Source organism: Labrus mixtus, chromosome 12 (assembly GCF_963584025.1).
Source record: "Labrus mixtus chromosome 12, fLabMix1.1, whole genome shotgun sequence".
Classification (NCBI taxonomy): Eukaryota; Metazoa; Chordata; class Actinopteri; order Labriformes; family Labridae; genus Labrus; species Labrus mixtus.
This window is the reverse complement of record NC_083623.1, coordinates 7,736,080-7,759,268: the sequence shown is the minus strand read 5'-3', so window position 1 is coordinate 7,759,268 and position 23,189 is coordinate 7,736,080. Positions and strand designations below refer to the sequence as shown.

General features: G+C 41.2%; 1 protein-coding gene across 1 annotated transcript in view; it reads right to left on the bottom strand.

Annotated features, from left to right (window-relative positions):
- sipa1l1 (signal-induced proliferation-associated 1 like 1) overlaps positions 1-23,189 on the bottom strand; it is an 85,190-nt gene that overhangs the window by 18,189 nt on the left and 43,812 nt on the right. Inside the window, exons 4-14 of the mRNA XM_061051762.1 lie at positions 20,774-20,884; positions 18,874-20,441; positions 18,429-18,651; positions 17,564-17,694; positions 15,532-15,720; positions 14,680-14,854; positions 11,995-12,098; positions 11,387-11,544; positions 4,323-4,902; positions 1,151-1,249; positions 110-285 (exon numbers count right to left, since the gene is read on the bottom strand). Of these exons, the coding sequence (XP_060907745.1) occupies positions 110-285; positions 1,151-1,249; positions 4,323-4,902; positions 11,387-11,544; positions 11,995-12,098; positions 14,680-14,854; positions 15,532-15,720; positions 17,564-17,694; positions 18,429-18,651; positions 18,874-20,310 (3,272 nt within the window). The 5' untranslated portion in view covers positions 20,311-20,441; positions 20,774-20,884. The remainder of the gene's footprint in view (positions 1-109; positions 286-1,150; positions 1,250-4,322; positions 4,903-11,386; positions 11,545-11,994; positions 12,099-14,679; positions 14,855-15,531; positions 15,721-17,563; positions 17,695-18,428; positions 18,652-18,873; positions 20,442-20,773; positions 20,885-23,189) is intronic.

Below are 23,189 nucleotides of genomic sequence, written 5' to 3'. Positions count from 1 at the left end.
GAAAGAACAGTAATTCAGTTGTATGTATTTTCTCACAACCAAATTAGAAGACTTTTAGCACAAGATCTTACAGTCACTAAAGCTTTGAACTTTGCCCATCCAAACCTACCTCCGTGGAGTGGCGTCATCATGTGGTGGGATGATGCTAACACGGACGGACACTGATGTCCGCAGGAGGTCGATCATCTGCTCGTGTGTCAGCGTTGCTACGGCTACTTTGCAGATTTCCACCAGTCTGCTTCCCTGCCGCAGCCCTGCCTGCCAGGCGTAACCGTACGGCTCAACCTGAAAGACACAACGTTTGATTGTTTATTTCAAGTCTTCTGTGTTGTCTTATCTGGACCCTGAGTCTGTAATAACGTTTTGATTGAACAGATGCAGCTGTGAGATGCAAAGTGTCTATCTGTGGCAATAATGTATCAAGTGTTTTAGTTTTATCCACTGAAATAAACAAATACCTATTATTTTTTTCTGTTGTGTGAATTACAACAAACCATGACAGATAAGTAACAGCCTGAGCCTAGCTTATCATATTGCGATATTATGCGATAAAACACAAATTAGAGATATTAAAAATGATGTACAAGTTTAAAAAAAACTACAGCCATAGTAATCCATAGGTAACAAGTCTGGTCTGCACAGTACTGTAGGGAGTAGAAACACAAAAATGTTATTATGTCGATTTAAACGTAACCCTGCAAGTGCAAATTTTTACTTATTACAGTTACATTTATGCCCAATGTTGAATAAATGATGGCCAAAGTAACAGTAAGTAAGTAACAGGCAACAAGATGAATATCTCTCTGCATGCACTTCCAACAAATGACCTACATGGTCTCAGGAAAAAGAAGGATACTACTATACTACTATAATACTTATCTGCGTTTTTCCTGTTTGTATTTGTTTTATGAGATGGGCCCTGATTTATTAAAGAAGAGAGTAAGATAGTCTAGTGACTTCCCTCTCTCAGTAATAATCTGCTTTCTCTTTTTATAAGTAGTAAACACTTAAAGTTTTAAAACAGAAACAAATCTGATTCACAGTAAGACTAAACCTGATTAAGCTGATTCGTATCTACTATGTAAAATGCATCCCATAATCTTCATTGTTTTAGAGTGCAATTTCTTGATAGTGAATGAAAGACAGTTACCTCAGCCACGATGCCTTCGTAGTTCACATGGAAGCCGAGCTGCCCCAGGCCATTTCGACGGAGCGTCATCTCTGATGTCTCACAGCCCTTAGTCAGGGACTGGACAGAGGGAGGGCAGGGAGGTGCACCAAAAACAGATGGAAGAGGAAGTGACAGCAATGATCAGAGGAGAGAAGATGAAAAGGAACCAAATGGGTCAAAAGGTGGGGAGGAAAAATAAAGGTGAGATGGGGACATGGTTGGGGAAAAAAAGACACATAAGGGAGGATAAAATCAGGTGAAAATCAACTATAAAGAAGACTGAAGCACATTGTTATGTAGGAGAAGTTGTTTTTAATAGAGTGCTGGAACTAATAATGTCATAATCTGCATATTTTCAGATCTGCATTAATTCACTTCATTAAGTACACAAGCTTCCTCTTTTATGTTTAAGAAGTAAAACAACTTAAGTGATCCCTCAGAGATTTATGTCCATGAATTAAAATGTATTACTACAATATAAGCAGTAAACCTTTTGACTTGGCGGGAGCGCTCATGCATTTATACATGTACAAACACAAACACAACACAAACACGCATACACACACACTCGACAGATTACAATGGTGTCTTTTGCTGTAACACTTAAGACGGTGTTGGCACAGAGATGAAGCGTTTACAAGAAACACTTTTAAATGTCATGTTTTTCATTTAACCATGTGTCTCTAAGCGCTCAGGTGTGGCGGGGGAATGTTACAAAGAAACCTCACATCTTTATCACAAGCAGTGAGGTAGAAAAGAAGAACATGTTTAAATATCTGAGGCAGGGTCAACTGTCCAATAACCAGTGATTGGACAAAGGATTTTGTATAAACAATCCTTCTTCCTGACGACTTTTACATCACGGTTGGTTACATCTCATCGCTCTCTCTCTGAGGCGTCCTATGACTTCATTGCACCTTTGATTTCTCTCTCTGAACAGGGCGTCTATAGAAGTCAAACTCACAAGAAAGTGTGAATAAATCAGACTGCAGACGTGCACCTGAGAGGAATAATTATGATGCTCTCTGATGTTTCTGAATGTGTGCGTGGGAGAGGAAGAGAGCACAAGAAAGAAAAGAAAAAAGACAAGATAAAAAGAAAACAAGAGGAAAAGAGAGAGGGGAGGGATAGAGAGAGAAAGATAGGGGGGGAGAGAGGAGTTCCGAAAAGCGAAGGGCCCAAGGCCACTTCCCTTGCTCTCTTTGGCACTGAAGGAGTCCAAACGATTGAAGATTAACGCCAGATGCATAAAATGCAACATGAAAGTGATACATTTCTGAATCCTGAGCCAAATACGATGCGTGTGTCTGATCATAATATGCATGTGTGCAGCTCAAAGACAGTGGACTCAATCCATGTTACATAAATACATGAGAAACACCATCACACACACACACACACACACACACACACACACACACACACACACACACACACACACACACACACACACACACACACACACACACACACACACACACACACACACACACACACACACACACACACACACACACACACACACACACACACACACACACACACACACACACACACACACACACACACACACACAGAAGGTTGGGAGACGCTGGGGAAATGAATGTATTCTAAAGCACTGATGATTACATAAGAAAACACCTTTTTTTTTCCCCAGCCTAGTTTCCATGGAAACAGCTAAGGAAGAGCTATCACCACTTGGCTGCATGTGTAGGTGTGTGAGCCATTAGGAGTATGTTGTCCAGAGGTGTTTATGAAACTCCTCCAATAAGCCAAAGACAAACAATGAGGCGGCAACTCTGGCATGTAGACAGAAAAGTAAAAGTGTTGTCATTCTGGCAGACTGGCAGCTGACAGTGAGCAGTGGGAGGGACCGTGAGTGGGCCATTGAACATCTTAATCTATTGATTTGCCGTCTCCATGGAGACTCCCAACAACAACAACAACAACAACAAGCAGTCTAGTGTAATTTAGCAGAATTAGTAGTGAGACCAAAATAATTCCATTGACACTGATATACTACATCATGTCAATTCCCTTTGACTGTGGACCCTCAGCTGTGACATACTGTAGCTGTCAAAATATAGTACAGGTGCATTAAGATTTACATTCGTCACTATGGTGGCGTTCTCTGAAACTAACTGCCTGCTGATTTGAGGGAGTACTCTGGGATTATCTTTTATTCTCAAACTGTAAATTTGTGCATTTATGTATTGTTCTGTGTGTGTGCTCTCGTAGAGATGAGCCTTAGATCTGTACTGAAAGTCCATGAGTGTGTTGTATGGGTTGGTGCAAGGCCATTTTTAAGTTGTGTATTGAATTTTAATACACCTATCAGCCATAACATCCCGACCCCCTATGCAATTCAACACAACAATTCTGACGTAAATTCTACTTTTATGGAAAGACGATGACTCTACTTTTTATTTATTTTTAACGTGAGGGTGATGCTGTTGTACTAGAGTGGATTAAACTGAAAGGTGTACCTAATATTTTTACCACACATAAATGAGGGTAACATCATTTTAGGGACACTTTTAAAAGTAATGCACTCTAGTACATCTCCACCCCCCTCAGTATGACTTTAATAACAAATATTAAAGGTGGTTTCACACTAGGGACCCAGGAACCGGATCAGAGTACGCTTGACCCCAAAGTGCGGTTTATTTGATCAGTGTGAACACAAACGTACTCGGGTACCGTGCCCGAGTCTGCTTGAAGAGCTGGTTTCGGGCACGATTCATGAGTACTCAAGATGTGAACACAACCGCTCACAAACGAGGAAGTGGACCGCTATTTGACATCATTCTAAGCGGCTCCTGTTTTCGTCATGTTAACAAAAACTGAAAATGTAGAATCTTCATAAAAGTAGAAATAATGGTGCAACTGTTGTATTGAGTCTCATTAGATTGCATAGTTGCTGTTATGGCTGATTGGTGTTAAGTATTTTTTCAATTATTTGTTTAGTGTTTCACTGTTGTGTTTGTTTTTATTATCTGTAAAACACACCAAGCTCACACTTTATGAAGTGTGCAGTTCACATACATTTGAATTGTTTCCTTACTATTTAAGCTAGAACGTTTCTTTTTAAATGTCATCATTAAACATCAGTCAAAAAGTATGGAGTGTATTTATGAGTGTGTTTTCTAACCTCTAGACGTTTGACCACCTCTTTGAAGTCCTCAGTGTTGTTACCGATACTCCTCAGAGACACACTTTCTCCCCGCTCGTAGAAAATCCGCAAAGACGCAGGGCTGCTCAGGGTCCAGCCAATCACATCCTTGGTGGCACAGTTGAACACCACAGCTTTCGCTTCTTGATCCAGAAGGATCAGGAAGTCATTCGACATAGTCAACAGAGCCTCCAGTTCTCCTCCGGTGCTGTGATCCTCAGCGTAAACTGGCCAGGTCACTCCCCCGAGGCTGCGAAGCTCCGCCCCTCCGTACGGCCGAGTCTTCTCTTTCTTCTTGTGGGCCAGTGAGATGAAGGGGAACTTTCCCGACGGGTCGATGGGTGTGCTGGTGGTGTGGCGCTCGGCCAGGTCCCGCAGGTACTCCTGGCGCGTTCGGGTGGCCATGGCGCGGAACTTGTGCGACTTGTGGGCAGCGTTTTCTGCATTGATGACCTTGGCTAGAAGGAAGTCCCGGAACAAAGACGACTTGGGAAAGGTCACGCCTTCTGGGATTGGGGGGCCAAAAGAGGGCATATCTTTGGAACGAGTGACCGACACACTGTGAGGAGACACGAGGAGAAAAACAAGGGGAGAGAGAAGGAAAAAGGGAGGCGTAAAGAAAGTAATTAATGGTTAACAAATCAAATGTTCCAGTACTGACTTACTGTGTGACTGAATTAAAGATGAATAATTTGTTCTGACATCATCAATACTGTGGCTTCAATTTAATGTTGAACTAGACAGTAAATCTACCCACAATGTCACATCACATACAGGCTTGAAGTATTTACGTCGTGGAGATTTAGACGGGGATAAAAGAGTTGCCAGATTCTGCAACAGAATGTATTTTTGACATGAAGCCTCGTGCTGTTTGCTCAGTCAAGTATGGGAAACAAAAAAAAAGACACAAATCTTCACTGTGAATCAAAAAACAAAACGAGTCTCATCTGTTTTCCTCTTGCAGAATAGATCCTCTCCGTCTCCTGCTTCAAATTAGTCGTCTACTTGTTTCTTTTTGCAGAGCAAATTCTGTTCATGATATTAACAAAAACTTGAAGAAAAAGAGTGGAGGAGAATTCCCCTTTCTGCTTATGGTAGCATGTGCTTTGTTTTGACGCCTTTATCTCCCTGTTGTCTATCTCTGCTCTGCTCATCCCCTTTTTCCTTCCACTAAGCCCTTGGAATGGCCATCTGAGACTCTTCACTCTGTCTGGTATGTCAGGAACTCGGCTCTGGAGCCATGAAGAGGAAGGAGAGTTGTGGAGGAGGACGAGGGGAGAGCGCCGTTCCCAAATCTCATGCCCAGAGCGCTCCAGAATACCCAGAGAGAGGGAAAAGGAAAACGTGGCTGAAAAAAGGAGGACAGTGTGGGAGACTGATATATGACACAAACAGACTTAAAACCTGGTTGTTGGATGTCTCAGTTGAGGGGGGGGAGGATGGTGACGGTGTCCTGAAATTGCCTTTTATATGACCACCAATGAATTTAACCTGTACATGGATCCCCTGTCCTGGTCACACATCGTCTCGGGTGATAATTACCAGCTGACAAAAGCAGCACAGGAAGTCGTGGCCCTCATCCCACACGCCCCCCTGCTGCCACGAATCAGCATACATGTTGACACCAAGATTAATCTCTTAGTCTAATAAGCGACTAAAATCAACAGAATGTCACCCACATATTCTAAACATACCTCAGAGACACCCCAGTCTTCACCGGAGACGTGTGGTGTTCAATTACGCCAAGCATCAAACTGTTGACACCTCATTTGCCCCCTTTTCTTGTTTATGACGCACAAAAGGTAAGAGGAGAACCATTTTTTTTTTTCTGGAATTGGAAACACAGTACCACCCTGAGGAATGAATGCTGGTAAAAACTCACAGTAGAGAGCAGTCAAAATGTTATATGAGTATCCAAACTCTCAAGGACTATAACAAGAAGTAGAAAGAAAGTTCTGTGTGTGTACACATGTGAAGCCACAGGGTTAAAAAAAAACATTAACATCATGTCCTTGCAGCTGTTATGAAAGGAATGTTTGCCATTTAAAGCATAATTACATTAACTGAGTTCTACTTTCACACTGAATTAAAGCAGGAGATGAAATGCATTACAATGGCGGTTTAGAGTCATTCAAAAAAGCATTTAGTCCCTGCATGAAGAAAGCAAAACTGCACTTTCTGTCACTCTAAAAAGACTTTGGATTTGAATTTAAAATCAAGCACTAAGTGCGGCACATACTACATGCAGTGAATGCAAATAGTGGGCGTGGTCTTACAGCTTGTGGTTCTGACTTTTAATGTGGGACATGAGAAGTCGACATTTTGGGTTATTTAGATCTTCGCAAAGCCAATTTATTTAGAAACATTATTTCATCCTAATGTGGCCTTCAGTACTGCTTTGTTTGCAGCTTGTATTTGCTGACCCGTTTGTGTCCAAAAAAAATGATCATTAAAAGGTTTAAAACGCAGCCTCGAATGGCGACTTGTTGCAAAAAGTTTCCGAATATGGGAAATGTAAAAGTCAGAGGTTTGCAGCTGCGTTTCAATTTTGCTTCCACGTCTCTCAGTTCACTCTCAGCTTATCGGCTTTTATCTTGCAGGTATCAGCTGGTGATTAAAGGTGACAGCAATCAGTACATTATCACTGGGATCATTATGCTAAACCTCACCACAGAACAAAAACTCTGTGCAAAGATACACACATCGGCTAAATGAACAGTATGCATATGTTGTGTGATCAACACAGTCAAAGATCACAGAGGAAAAACTTGTTTTTGTAGATAACAGAAAACTTGTAATTTAAAGACTTTTTTCGTGGTAGTAAAGTTGATGTACTCTGTTGGGGGGATACTAATACTGTTATTGAACTGCTTCAGCTGTTTACATCACAGACTGTTTAGATGTTGATTTTTAAAATCACTCTGACTAAAAGTGGAGATCAGCTTTATCCGACTTCGTGTAAAAGTTGCAGTTGAAGCAACATTCATGTAGTGAGGAAATTTGAGGAAAAGAAAAATGGAACATAGAGGTGGGGAAAAAAATCGTTTTATGTAAAAATCGAGATTCTCATCTTCTAAGGTTTTAAATCGATTCATAACTTCCCAAAATATATATTTTTTGGCTAATCTGTCACTCCTTGCTAAGTGCTAAGGCTAGCTCTTTAACTCAGTAGAAAGCCAAATGGAGCAGCAAGAAATTCAGCCAGTCTCACAGATGACTGTAGTAGATCCTGAAGTATGTACTCATTCAAAAATAGACTTTGAATCATGAATCCAGAATCATTTGAATCGAAAATGGATTCTGAATCAAATCGTGAGACGCTCAAAGATTCCCGGCCCTATCGGAATACATGGAGATGCATTTTGATTTGTTGTGCCTTAAAATGCACAGTTAACGTCATGGCTAGCTAAAGACTGGAAAAGTTGTATTATAATTATTTTAAGGGGCCAATTAGGAAAAATGATCAGACCTGAGATACGTGATCCAATCTGCACTGTGACATTTTTGGATCCATTGACCCCCTACTTTGAAGTATTCTCATGACATTTTGTATCTTATTCTACATATAAATATCTACATTTTAAAAAAACTAATCACTAGTACCCAAACTCAGTGACTTACCCTCGAGGCTATATCTGCATGCTCTTTCTGTGGATAACTAATGAATCATGCAGAGTATTTCAGAGAGGTGCAGCTCAAGTGGTCACAAGCAGGCTGAACAATTGATTAAAATAAAATGTGACTTTTTATTTTTATCCCTTTACATCACTACAAACATCACTCAATACATTACAGTGGAGCTCTAAAAGCACTTGAGCTGATCTCAAACACCTGTGAGTCAGTCAACCTGTGACTCATATGGGACAGAGAGAAGTGATGGAGGGAGATAAAGTAGATGTAATAAAAGCTAGAGAACAGGAAAAAATGACACAACTAGAGGGATCGAATGGGAAAAGAGGTAGATGTTGACAAAGCCAGAGAAATATGGAAAGGAGGATGTAGTGCAGTGGGGATTGCAGGGCTGTGTGGCTGCCTTGTGATCTGCATGGCAGGAGGTTTGGCAGTGGAAATGAAAGTGCACATTCCTGTGGTTTCAGTGATTTGTGGTCTTATAAATATCTAGTGTGTGGGCAGCTCCGCTTTTCCAGTATCCGCGACCTGCTGCCCACTGAGCCAGGGCAAGAAAAAGAACATGTCAATACCTGTTAGAGTGGGCGGCTCAGAGGTGTACTGTAGGTGTGTGGATGTGTGCGGATGTGAGAGAGGTATACAACACTTGTTTTTGTCTACTTGTTACAAAAAAACATGCTCAAAGCAGGAGGACTATGTGTTATATAGTATCAAGGTTTTGTACCGTCTGGATCAGAGAACATATTCAGAATTATACAGACTGTAAATGTTACAAGGAAGGCAGGAAATATTTATCAACATTTTGGACGGTATTACATTTTCTTTTAGTCGAGCTAACGCCCACAAACTCTGATTGATTGCAACAGGATTTTCTTTTCTATTTTTGTCATGATGATGGAAACACCTGTGAGATACAGACGACTGCACAGAGATGATTGATTTGTACCCCAGAGATATCACATGACACTGTCGTAAAACAAAATACATTTTAAAAAATCTGATTTAAACCAACCTGTGTGACAAAGTTAATATTAAAAAAAAATTGCACTAGCAGCTATTTTAAAATGCATTTCCATGTACTGAAGCAATCAGTGGATGCTGCCGTCTCTATAGAAGAAAATGTTATCATGTTTTCATCAGTCATCATTTGTTTTTTTAACATAATTCTGATATGTTGCTTTAACAACCACATAATATGTGTTCAACCTCGTTAGTCTGTGCTATGACATCTTGAGCTGGGTTCACAAAGCCTCCTATGAAAAACATTTGGACAGCAGCCATTAAGACTTCATAATATGAAAATGGCTGTTCAAGTAATTGTGACTAACAGGGAGTTATATTCACCTATATATATATACTAACAGTGTGAGAGCAGTTCATTATGCACAAACATTAAAAAAAAAGCATCCTGGTTTACTACAAAAGATGGAACATTAAATGATTATTTTTCTATCTATTTGATTTATTTATTTTTTTAAATAATGTATTGATCCCTGAGGGAAACAGGGAAATGCAGGGAGCGCATAAGGGCGGTTGGGGGTTCAGTGCCTTGCTCAAGGGCACCTTGGCAGTGCTCGGCACCTCTCCAGCTTCCAGACCAACGTCCATATTATGGTCCGCACCGGGACTTGAACCTGCCACCCTCCGGTTTCCAACCCAAGTCCCTACAGTCTGAGCTACTTGCTCCTATCTATCCATCTATCAATCTATCCATCCGTCCAACTTTTCGGACGGAACAATGTTGCGTGTAGATCTTTTCCATGCCCTGTGTGTGTGTGTGTGTGTGTGTGTGTGTGTGTGTGTGTGTGTGTGCCTGAACATCCTCTGAAGTCTGAAGTAAACACGCCCAAGCTTTAAAGCATCCTTACTTAATACATTATATGACTCAGTCCAATTCCCTGTGGTGTCTATGAATCGTAACTCACGTCTGAAACCTCATCTTTCACCTCTTCTCTGTGTGGGAAATTAGTTTTCACCTCTAAAAACTTAAATCAGATCTATGAATCACAGTAGGCATGTGTACATAGTATTTGCTCTATTTTCATTCTTTTGCAGGGCTTTTTATTCGCGCATGAGCGTGTTGTTGCTCGGTAACGAAGTAGCCCCATGGGGGACAATTAAGATCTCACACAATGTGCTCAGACAGCAATTAAAACAGCCATTAGCAGGAGAGGGAGGGAGAGTCGTAGGGAGCAAGATAAGAGAGAATGACAGAAAACTAGATAACAAGACAAGAGGCAGCAATAAACACAGAACAAGATGTCCTGCACAGCCGAACAGTTTAAAACAGGATACAGAGAAAAGGCTGATTGTTCATTACTCCTAAAAGTGAATCCAGAATGACACTTTGTACCTCATATTAAACTTCTCTGACAATGTGGAAACAAATCGTGAGAAATAGAAAGGGCCCTCAAAGCGCACGGCCTACTCCATGATGGAGTGGGGGAACTGCAATGGCAATAGGAGAGAAGTACAAGTTATTGTGGGAAGAGATAAGAGCATGATTGTGTTAGTGATGGAAAGTGATTCAAGAGGAAAAGTAACAGGGAAACAATACGTAGGTGAAACTATGTACGAGTCATTTATCTAGACTTCTAAATGTGTCTAATGCAAACGCCTCACAATGAGATGACAATATGATGACTGCTGAACAAAAAAAATGCTTCTCTTTAAACTTCACAAGAATAGGAACATTTAAAAAAAATCCTTAAAGTTCCTGTGAGGAAGCCCCTGTGGACAAAGTCAGTAGGTTTACATGCAGTCTCAATTTATTGTGTTAGTCTGACTAAAACTTTTTTTTGGACTTTTAAAATGCATGAAAGTACTGAAATCTTACTAAGTCTAAATCAGAATAATACACCTACAGTAGATAATGCAGGTGATTGACTTTACTCTTGAATTTATAAACTTCAATCGGCCCCAAACTGGCTTAGGTATCCTGCACATGCTCCTAAGTTCCCAGGCCGGACTTTGACTTAGAAGTTGAACAGAATACATGCAAAGGATAAAAGAAGTCACTTTATCATCTGCCTTCAGATTTCACCATCAGCTAGAGGGATAGCGAGCATCGCATGTGTACGAGAAGTGAAGCATAGAGTTTGTATGAAATGTTGAGCGCTTTAATGTTGTTTCCACCGTTAGTGATATAACCAGTTTGCCGCTTGTTAACTTTTTAGGTTAACTAGAAGAATGTCCAAATTAAACACTTTTCTCTTAAACATGTGGAAAACATTTTTTCTCTTTAAGCTCGCTAACTTCCTCAATGTGAACCCAAATAACTTCCGTGTGATATAAGCCATCAATGCCGCTGCTGTAGGTAAACTAGGATGACATGGCAGTTTTGGAAATGAAAAAAAACAGCCTATAAAACTAAACTTTCATGGAAAAAAAACTGTAAAGGCATGGTTAAGTACCTGTAGGAGCTGTTTTCAGAACATGGGCTGTGGGCTCGCACGATCACAAACACATGCTGAAAGTGCGAGCGGATGTTTTTGGGGGTGAAAGGGAGAGCCCCGGGTTCCTGGAATACAATCGTGACGATATCGTTCCCGATGTGACGCTTCCGCAGTAACTGGAGGAGCACAAAGAAAAAAGGACAAACATGTGTAAGATGGCTTTTTAAGGTCGGGAAGAATCAGTTTTATCTGAACCAGTTCGCTTGCCCGCTTTCATCGCTGCAACACCGATTGCTTTGCCGTTTGCCTTGCAAACCGAGGGGCAAAACGGCAGTGTTGACTTCTCTGGTGAAAACAATAACAGGCCATTCTGCACCGGAATAGAAACGTAGACAGAGGACATACTGGCTGCTGCATTGTTGACAGAGAAGCCAGCATTTCAAAATAGAATGTCTCCTTAATGCCTGATGATAAAGTACGGCCATTGTATGATTTAAGTCAGTAGATATCTAACATATCGGACCTCTAAATGTCAAAGTCACACACATATTTCCCAGTAATAATTAAAGCTAGAAGCTGCATGTGAACAAAGCATGTTGGAACTGTGACTCCTCTTTTGAACATACCTGTTGCTTGTTGTTGGGTGTGTAGGGCAGCATTGTCGACACATGGAACATGAGCTCATAATCCTTGTAGGTGGTGTACAACGAGTGGGTGCCTGTCGAGTCGGCTGGGAAGGATAAAAAAAAAAAAATACTTGTGAATTTCTCATGCTACACTACCAACATTTTTAATGAATTAATCTTATGATTGGAAAAATTCCCCACTCTGTCGATGGAGAAAAGTGGAATCATTTTTGTGGAAAAACAAAACCTACTCAGACATTTTGTAACTATATCTGTCTTTTTATGACAGATATATGAAGAACTATTGCCATAAGAAAATAACTGAATCATAAACTAACCTAATATAAACAATAAAACACACATCTTTTTTTTGGCACGTCTTCCTTTGCTGCGAATGCTGATCAGACGGCCCAGTTTTCCCTGAGCTCTTCAGAGCTCTGGCCCTAAAGAGAGCCACTGCATGTTAACAACCACCTCCGCAGTTTATCCACGCACACACTCTACGCAGAGAACAAAACAGTCACAAGCTGTTAAAAAGGCCCTGCTTCACTAACCCGATTATCTCAATTAATTATACGATGGGGAGTCCTTTGCATGGCTGTATTTAATTAACTAGAGGTTCCTGAAGGTTCTGTTACATGTACTGCAGAATGTGACTGGGAGCGTTTTCTTCTCACGGTGTATGTACACAGTTACGGGGGATTAATTGATAAATGTAAGAGATTATATATCACACAGAGACTCAAACAGACAGAGTGTAGACTTCAATCGTGTCCATAGAGAAGCAGAGGCAGTCAGGCAAAGGAATTTCCCTGTTAGAATAATCTGACACCAAAGGCCATCTGCCACATGTTTGAAATTAGAGGAACTTGTGTTTATAAGGCAGAGAGAGGGAGAGAGAGAGAGAGGGAGGAAACAGAAGATTCACTGAAAGGAAGCCAGAGGGACTAAAGAGACGGAGACTGAGGGGCAAAAGGGAAAAACTGTGCAGAACGTGTATGCACTCTGACATTCTGAAAACTGCAGCACTTACAGACAAGTAGTTAAATCAAATGCTAAATGCTTTATCTGTCCTTATTTAATTAATTTCAGCCCAGTGGTTTATTTAACTCTTCTCAGTGCACATTCTTAATCTAATGAAAATCCTGAGGTTACAAGTTATTTTGGATAAGTTGAGGGGGAATTAGACAAATAAGCGGTCGTCTAGACCATCAGATTTAGAGAATATTAGGTATCTACTGTGCACACAAGGCAGAAGCTTCCACTACTGTCAGATCTGTGTCTATAATAAACAACACCAATTATGGGAGAGTCCATATGCGCCCCAAGAAGAGAATGTTCCAGAGTACTGCTGCCTCCTCAGGGTGACGCTGCAGGTGCTGAGGAGTGACATCCATTCTACTTTTGTACTTTTTCTTCATTCATGAAATTGTTAAGATCTCATGGCTGATACAGTTTGCTGCTGTGAGATGCCCGCCAGACAATGTCCCTTGCTGCTTATTATATTAAATATCACTTCTTAGATATTTGATATCTGACATCATTAGGGATGTGCATTTCAAGCCAACATACTTATCGAAAGTGACTGGGAACTATTTTGAGATTATTCTCCGATTCTGGATCTCACAGCACTTCAACCTTAAACAGCCACTAGCTCTAAATTTTGTTTATTCTTTTCTTTCTTAATGCAGTAGGTGCTCTTCTTCTTTAGTTTTTTTTTTTTTTTCATGGTAAGCTTTCTTCTTTTGTTTTTTAAAGCGGTTAGCAAACAGCTTTCAGATGAGCTACAGCCACCATCTGGCGATCGACAGTACAAACAGCAGTAGGAAAAACAAAACTTTTCCAAGATAAGATAATAGTTACATGAAATCTTTGATTTTTAAAAATGAATCAATATATGCATCTTTAAAGATCAACATCATCATCATCAGATCACCTATCATCAGGTCTAACTATGAAGTTAAAAAGCTAGTAGACTGCTTGCTCCGACATTGATCATACAAGATTTTAAAGAGGTTTGTGAGCTCCTGCTTGCCATAATCAATCAAATGCTTACTGGGCAACTGAAACCAAGACTCTGTTAATCTAAAAAAAACTTTTTGGTGTATGCTAATTAGGGATGGGGATTACAGTTTAACTTCCAATACAACATGTCAAAATATGATACCATACTATACAATACGTGATGATAAAATCATGGTATAGCGATACACCTAATGATTCATAAGGATATTTGATAACAGAATCATCTAAAATGAACTTAAAAAGTGCAGGATTATTATATTTATTCACTGCACTTTGGAGTCAGTTTCAGCTATCCTGCTGGCTTCCTCATCTTCTTTTATCCTGCAGTCGTCGTCTTCTTTGACCATCTGTTCATGTTACCCTCATTCATGTCCTAGTACCACCATAAGGAGTCATGAAGAAGTGACTCAGTGAATCAAACTGGTATGGAAACCTGTTCACAGCATCTTTGTTTGCAACAGCAACTTTTTTTGTTGTAATATCAACATTCAGAACCAGCGATTTGTTGATTCCTTTACACGAATCAGAACGCTGATATAATCCTGTATTTGGTCCCGCCCTTAGTGCTAATCAATCTTTAAACTGCTGCTGAAAAAAGATTACTTTCACTTTCAGTTTAACTCCATCTAAAAGTTTCCCTGCTGTATGTACAGTACATACTCTTGGTGTCCAGCTGAGCCCGGTACTTGGTGAAGCCTTTGAGTCTGACTCTCTCCCCCAACAGATGAAGGAACTCCTCCAGTGCAGGACCGGCTGACTCATTATTGTACATCTCCTCCTCGCTGCTCTGGTCTGCCATGCAGTACATCACCCCCACTTTCCGCTGGAAACTCAACTAGGGAGAGAATCGAGATTGTTAAAAAAGAACATGTATATCACCGATTAGAAACCACGTCACAATTACCATGTTGACATTTTAGGACAGAACTCATGTTGGCATTTAAGAACAACCACGTCAGGTTAGGCCGCAGTGATCTTGATGCCATTTTCCAAGAGAAATCATGTTGACATTTTCAGAGGTTCAGCTTTTCATCTGCGAGTAAGAGTATCAAAGAGCTTGTTTTGTATTTTTCTTTCTTTTTAAGGTCGAAGTGTCTGTGTGGGAGTGTGTGCACATATGGGGTGGGGGGGAGTTTCCCCACATAAATCCCACATTAAAGCATGTAGGAGTAATTGGAAACATTGAGAACAAAAAACCCTTAAGAAATAATACCACTCCACAATGAGGAATCACCCTTTTGAATGAACAACACCTACACATAAAATGATTCATAATCACAAACAAAATGAACATAATATGCTGTTCATAGCACAGGATAATATCTTGGGAACTTGTGTCTTTCAGCTCAACAAATGATTCTGAATGGACGATATTTTGAAACACTGATGACGACTCCAGGAAGATGAGTAATACAACTTTTTCTCTCACTGGACAGCACAAACTAAAAACTTAAAAATGAGCAACACAATGATTTCTTATCCCAGCTCAAGCCCCTCAATGTGTATCCTTACCCCCTGCTCATCCAGCTTCATCAGCTGGTCAGTGACTTTGGGCGTGTTGAGAGCCAGGCGCAGGCAGTGGACATTGAGCTCAGGCACCAGGTACTCCAGGACCTCTTTGAGGGGCAGGCCTCGAGCTAGTCCGTGCTTGGACGTGGAAGGAACAGCGTCTTCCAGGATGGAGCCCCTCAGGGTATTTAGCTGGAGAAAGCACATCCAGAAGGAGAAGAAAATTAAAATTGGAATTTCAAGGTTTGGAGCCAGAGATACAATGTTAAATTTGAGTAAGAAATCAAACCAACAAAAGACTGTAACACATTTGAAATAGCTTTCATTCAGAACCAGAGTTGGATTAGATTGATGTTTGCAACTCATAAAAATCTTCTTCTGGTTCGGATTGTTGGATTCCCTCCCTTTCTTCTCCATGTGCGATTGTTTTTCCCAAAATCCCCTTAATGCAGACAACAACAAAACCAAAACTAGCTGTCGAGCCATCAGCAGTACACTGCTAAGTCTATGTTTGGAAAACTGGCCAGGGAAGCCTGTACTGAGGCCATTACATTTATTTTGCAGCATAAAGGGATAATCATGGCCAGTGTTGCAGCATGGACATGAAATCCTACAAAACCCAATTCTACCAGACCACTGTCACTGTGAGTGCAGAGAAAACAAAGGTTGGGGAACTGTCCTGCTAAGTAAAAGAACAGGAATGAAGGTTTTTTCTGCTTTAGTTTCTGCCACGGAGACTCTTAGGCTTCAGGTTAAAACGAGGAGGACATCTATGAATAAATCAAAAGGACACTAGAAGGACCAGAACCTGCACAGCTATCATGAACAAATAAACACAGCCAGATATCATGAGTGGCTCCAACACTCTGACAGTCACTTTTTGGAGTTTTTGTATCTCAATAAAGGTCTTTTGTTGGTACCACTACCCTCAAGCTTAAATATACTGAAGAGATGAACTCTCATAGAAGAGAGGCCATAAGTTGTCCTCAGCAGACACTGGACTTAACTCTTCAACAACAGTCAATGCTACTTACTCCCACACAGACATGCACATATATCTATACCTGCCCAGCTCCCTGTTCTTAAAAATAGCAATTAGAGAGGAGGGAGGGAGGGAGGCACGAGTAGGGGGAGAAAATAGAGGAAAACACTGCACAGTGGGTTGTGCGTCATCCCAAGAGATTGGAAGGGCTATTACTCATGGTGCGCTCCAATACGAGAGCAATGCTTTTCCTCCTTTACTCAAATACCTTTGGCACTATTTTAGTCTCGTTTAGCTGCGAAATGGCACATCTCAGTCCTTCACAGATAAAGGCTGACAAAGATGGTAGGTGGGCGTTCAGCTCAAAGAATGAGGACACGGATCTCAGGCTTTAGTGTGTCTATAGGGGCAGATGGCAGCAAAGCTAAAGGGATTCACAAAAGATTTGCTATCACTTTAAAATGCAGATTGAGCATTAAGAATAGACAACTAGGATAAAACATAAAGGTATGGAAGCGATGACATCTAAGGTCTTGAGCCGTATCTAACAACCTTAAGTTGAAGCTTTTATAATGTCTGCCCTTAACGTGTTTTTTTTAAAGGAGCGAAACTTATAAACTAACAGCCAAATAAGAGTGAACTCCAAGCCGAGGATGTAGGACTCTTCACTGCTCTGCTATTTGACCGGGCCATGTGTGCTCCCTCCACCATTTTCCATCATGGTGCATTTTTTTCCACATCCGCAACAACATATTAAAGGAATCTGGTGAAGCATCACCTCTCTTATATAAGGGTAACAGAGGATCGATATTTGCAGACTATACCACTGTGACTGTGCCGGAAGAAGCGGGCTACTTTCAGAGAAGTGAAGCGTCAGCTGCATCGTTACTTTTTGTGTGTTAGGATGTGTCTTTGTCTTTTCTTGCTGTAATGTTTTGTTGCTCTAAAAGAAAGCTTTGTCCTACTGCATACAAATACACAAGTGCAAATACTGTTAATATTATGCATGCTCAGTATAAAGTGTTATAGGTTCATATCTCTGCTTCAATGTACCTCACTCGTTCTGAAGATGACTCTGTAGTTGTACTGCTGGCCATGGTCCTTATGTTCATCTAACTTCTCCCTCCTCAGACTCACTGCCACTGGGCCGAGGTTCTCGTCGACCCCCAGGTAGTTCCAGTGCTCTAGGGGTGAGGATGAATGGATTTAAGAGACAAGGCTGACAGAGTGTGAAGTAAAAGAAAGGAAGGGATAACACAGAGGAGGGCAACTTGGGAAAGAAAAGGATGGCTTTGACACAGTGTGAATTTTGTAGCATTTCTTTTGGTGGATGTAAAAACCCTTACAAAAAATAAATACAAAAATAACTAAACGTATCGACTGCTTGCCAACCTGTTCCTACTTTAATACTGTAATAGGATTTGTTTATTTGCTTTCTATAAGTGTTTGATTTTTTACTAAAGGCAGAAAATGGCATTTTCTTTGCAATGTTTTTTAATTCAAAACTTATTACAGACTCAAGGTCCAGTGAAAACAACAAAGCACTACAATCCATACATATACACATATTCTGTAAATAACTATGATCATAAGAAAGAGGCATCTGAACCCGTGCCTCCACATCTTGAACTGATAACGAACAGTACTGTGTCAGATGTTCGACATGACCAAGATGATTTCATTGTCACAGGTGTCAATCATTGTCAATGATGTAGTGTGCCAAGCCATTGATCAGTGATTACTTTCCCATTCTAAATAGCTCTCCATATCAAACATCCAATATTGGAGAGACTCTAAAATATCAAATGATCTAAATATGTATAATAGTCTTATATTAAGAGGAAAGCGATGGTAAAACAGCTATTCAAAGTCAAGAGTTATCAACCTATAAAAGACCCCATTAGTCTATTTTGCTCACCTCTGAGGTAAAAGTACTTTCGGTAGTAATAGGCGCCGAGGTCAACGTGTTCCACAATATATCTTTTGGACCTTTCAGCATGTTGGCTTGGCCCATCTTTTGGGGCCTCCAATACAGCCACACCAGCGTTGGTGAAATGAGTTGATAGAGTAGCTTCCAAAGGTCCTTCCTCTGTGCTGCCAGATGAACCGCTGGAGCTTCCCCCACTACCAATGCTGCCCTGCTGGAGGATGGAAGACAAGGAAAAGTAAACAGGTAAAATGAAAACCTTGTTATCACATTTAGGGGAGAAATAAACTTCTAATATTGGTGTTCAATAATAAAGACTGCAGTCTTAAAAGTCAACTGAAGAGTTATCATTCAGGAACTGAAATAGGTTTCCAGAAATATCTTTTACAACCTGAACATCCTGTTTTTTTTTTTTGTTTTGTTTCTTTAAACCTACCTGTTTAATGGGAGAGATATTCCTCTCACCCTCTCCACCAATCTCGTTCCTGAAACAAGGGCAGCTGAGCACAAGGTCATTGCTCTTGTCATCACCAGGGTCCAGAGCGGGGTTTGCACTGTGTCCTCCTGACCCGTCCTTGCTCAGCTCCTCTTGAGATCCACAGGGTGACCCATACATTCCACTCTGATTTGAAGCGAGTGAGGACGTTGCTGAAGCAGACGCAGCAGCAGCAGCTGAGGCACCTGTTGTGGTGTTCTTGCGCTTAGACCCAGAATGGCGACTATGGATTGCCTCATTTAGGTCAAAGAGTAGAGACTGGACATCAAAATGGGCGAAGCCTTTTTGGCACACCCAGGGTTTGGGAGGTGGGCCACCCTCATCCCCTTTTCCCCCATCCTCAGCATCAGAACCAGCCCGCGATGTGTCACCCTCCACCTTAACACTACGCAACTTACGGAATATTGACTCTCCGCCTGTCTCTGACTTGGACCTCCTCTTCAAGTGCTTCTCTCGCTCCTTCAGCCGACTGGCAGGACTACCTCTGGTTGGACCTAGAGGTCCATCTGGCAGGTCCAGGGCAGTCTGTTTTATTGGGGCCACTGTAAGAAGCTCTGTTAACCTCTCTGGGGCTGGACTTCGCTGATCAGGGGCCTCAGCAGACTGGTAGCCCTTAAGCATGTCAAAGAAGCTCTCTCCTGACACACCATGTTTGTCAATGGATGAAGTGCTGCCATACTCACGGTGCATGGGCGTCCAACCCGAGAAGGACCAGCCCTCGTTACCATCCCCATCCAGCTCACTGATAGTAATGTCACTGTTACTGCGCTGGCGGATACGCCTCATGCCTTTACGAGGTGATCCCAGATAACCATCAGGAGACAGAAAGCGGTTGTCCTTTCCCTTGCTATGCATCTTGTTCTTTAGTGTGTTGTGGATGTTGCGCAGCATGGATGAGTCCTGTGGGCTAATCAGGTGGCCCAGTTTGGCTGACAGATTGCTGTGCGCTGTGACGGCTGACACCCCTCCTCCTCCACTGCCACCACTACCACCACCACCACTTCCTCCTCCACCTCCTCCTCCTCCTCCTCCACCTCTTTCACCAAGCCCTAGTCTTTCTCTATCTCCACTCCCTGATCCCGAGGAGCTGGTGGTATTGGTAGAACTGGGTGAGTCTGTTTCCACAGTGATATGCCAAACACCTCCTCCTCCTCCATCTTTCCTTGGAGGCCAATCAGCCACACGAGCCCGGACACCCATTTTAGGGACGCCTGGGTTGGTGCCGGTGGTGGAGGAGGAGGAAATGTGGGCACTTTCACTGCGGGGAGGAGGTGCCCCTCCATTGGGCAGCCGTAAGCGGCGGGTATAGAACTCATCAGAAGCTGGCACTGAGCCACCCACTGAACGCTCAGTCTGAGAACGCTTCAAGCTGGTCATGATGGAGATTGGAAAGGGTGTGTTGAGGGATGATGGGAGGGAAAGGTAGGGATGGGTTGCTCAAGGGTTTAATGTAGGATCAACATAATGCCAACTAAATGAAGTGACGACTCTCACAGGCACATGTGGTGCTGCAGAGAGAGGAAAGAGAAAGGAAACATAAATAGACTCAAGGCTGAACATTCTATAGTTACAAAAGAGATTTAAAATGAATAGTCTCAAATACAAAGAATGGTAGAGATTACAGTCCATGTGTTGAATTCACCCTAATACCCTGTGGCATATGGGGTACAAAAAGATGGCTAACCAAAAGTTTATGGATCCATTACTTGGTGTTAGAAGGTTAAAACATACCACACAGAAAGTAAGAACAGTGAAATTCATAATTTTATCACACAACACTATTTTAAAAGACCTTAAGGTTCTATTTTTTCTCATCAAACATTTTGTAGACATGCTGTACCTTTGCTGAATCCTGCTGAAAAGATATGTGATGATGTGAACTCTCACAGCTGAAGTCTCCTCTACAAAGCAGTCTGCATCTCAACCGTGCTAGATTGGAACATCTCAGCGACTGAGAAAAATAGTATAGATTAAAAAAGACGAGGGATAAAGGAAAGCCAGAAGGACAAAGAGGGAGAACAAGAAAGAAAACAAGTTAGATACGAAACAATGACGTGTTCTACAGTAAACATAATCAAAGAAGCAATTGGACACTGAAGTATGATATTTACTACAATAAGGCCTGCAATTTCAAGCTCATTCATTAGAGAAACGAGGAGAACCAACATTATAAATTAGGCTTTCATTAGGAGTTATTGTATTTAGGAGGCGGTATTAGTGTTCAGCATCCTTCCTGTTTCACTCCAGGGACACATTGGAACAATACTTCAATTTACATCCAAGTTAGATGAGAAGTCTACCTTAAAGGCTAACAAGGACATAAATGTAATATAAAAGATAAATTAAAAATCAAGGTCTCTGTATGTATTAGTTGTAAAGCTTTCATGTGTATAGACCAATTTGTGTCATTTAGTCAGTGAACAATCTCTATCAAACATCCATTGACAAAGAAAGACTTTGTTTGAACTTGTATTTGTCTCCTTGTTTGTTCATAATTGTAGTATACCTCTCTCTCTTTCCAACCCTGTTTGTATCACCATGGATATAAGGACTATTACAGGGCATGTTTCTATGAGTGTGTGTTTATATTTGTGTATGAGAGAGAGAGAGAAAAGGAACAGGACCATTGATTCCTTCCCTTCCTTCCCACAGACCTTGCTTTGATCAGTTTTATAAAACTCAATACTGTACGGTTGTGTTTTTCCAATACTATCAGTTTGTATCAGACCTCTCAGTTTTCTAAGAAAAGGTGTCTATATCAGTGGATCATGTTTAAGTCAAAGAACATGCTTTTTGTGTATAAACCACTCACAAAATATCTGTGCTGCTTTTGTGAGTTGGCAGTATTTAGGACACCACAGTCTCCTCTGCTGTATCTCTGTTTGTGAGTTGTTCAGACGGGTTTGTTTGAGCAGCCTGACATCCTAGTCCGGGCTTCGGTTTGTCTTTAGAGTCTAAAGTGTTTGCAGTTTATTAAGCAGAAACTCAAAAGTAGAAATTACTCAAAAGTGTTTCCTGTTTCAAAGCAAGGTACTGAAGAGTGTCTATAAATATACAGAAACATAGATGTTCCTGAAGGCTGTGCCATCAGACATGTAGGGGCACTTTGGTCAAGACCGTTTGAGTGGCTCAAAGACCAGGAAGGGGATGTATCAGTGAAGTCAATTATCCATTTGGACATGCACAACTTGTATATATGTATAACAATATACAATAATATAACAACTTTATAACAATATGTTAATTAAATACCTGTTTTACCTCCAACAAGTCAACACACCAGATTGGGCATCTAAAAGGTCATCTGGTGTTTCTGTCTGTGGTTACACAGATACTTACAAAAGAAGAACGTGGTGTGCTAGAGGATGCTGTGCTTACAATGGAATTTGTTAAAAAGTGTTGTCTTGATGCAGCAATCACTCACTGTTGAAGCCTCTTTTCACTACTTATCTTACCGTCTAAATTGCAGCTCTACTGATAATTGCCCATGTTTCACAAGTGGCATCCACATCCTCAACATCCAATCAGAAGGCTCATCATAAGGATGTAGACCACACTCATGAAGTGGGCGGCAGCACTCCATTTTATTCCTCCATATTGGTACCACCAAGAGAAAATACTAATACGTGTTACTGTATGTATTTTACTGAACAAAAGCTAATCACAAACGGTAGAAGTTACTAAACAGAAACACTGGATTGTCCTCCACTATAAAGGCTAACACGCCTCTGAACACACTCCAAAAGCAAATCCAGTAGAACTACCTGCCGAGTGCCTTTCCTTTTCCACTGAGAGCTGGGTAGTACTTTTTAATAAGAGATGGAGAGAATGTGGGAAACAGCGTAAAAGAGTTAGAGAACAGAATGATGGGGAGAGCATTATACTGTATATGGGGAAGGGAGACTGGGAATTGAAATGAATGAATGTGGCCTAATGTGCCTCTCTGCGGTCACAGAGGACCAATTATCCTGACAGATACTCAGTAACCTTTAGCAGTGTCTAAATGAGGTCAATTCCTGAGGTAAATAGAAAGCAACACGGCTCGGTGCAGCAAAGTGCTGCCAAGGTTGTGTGCAGGTACAATAAAGTGGAGGAACTGTTTGTTTACTACTAGACTGGACTGAGACTGGAGTTATCTGCACCTTAGAGATAATGGTGGCTTCGACCATTAACATGACACTACCTTCCCACATTCTCATCATGAGCCTACATCATGTAATTTGATATTACAGAGACAAAAAATATGATTGCTCAAG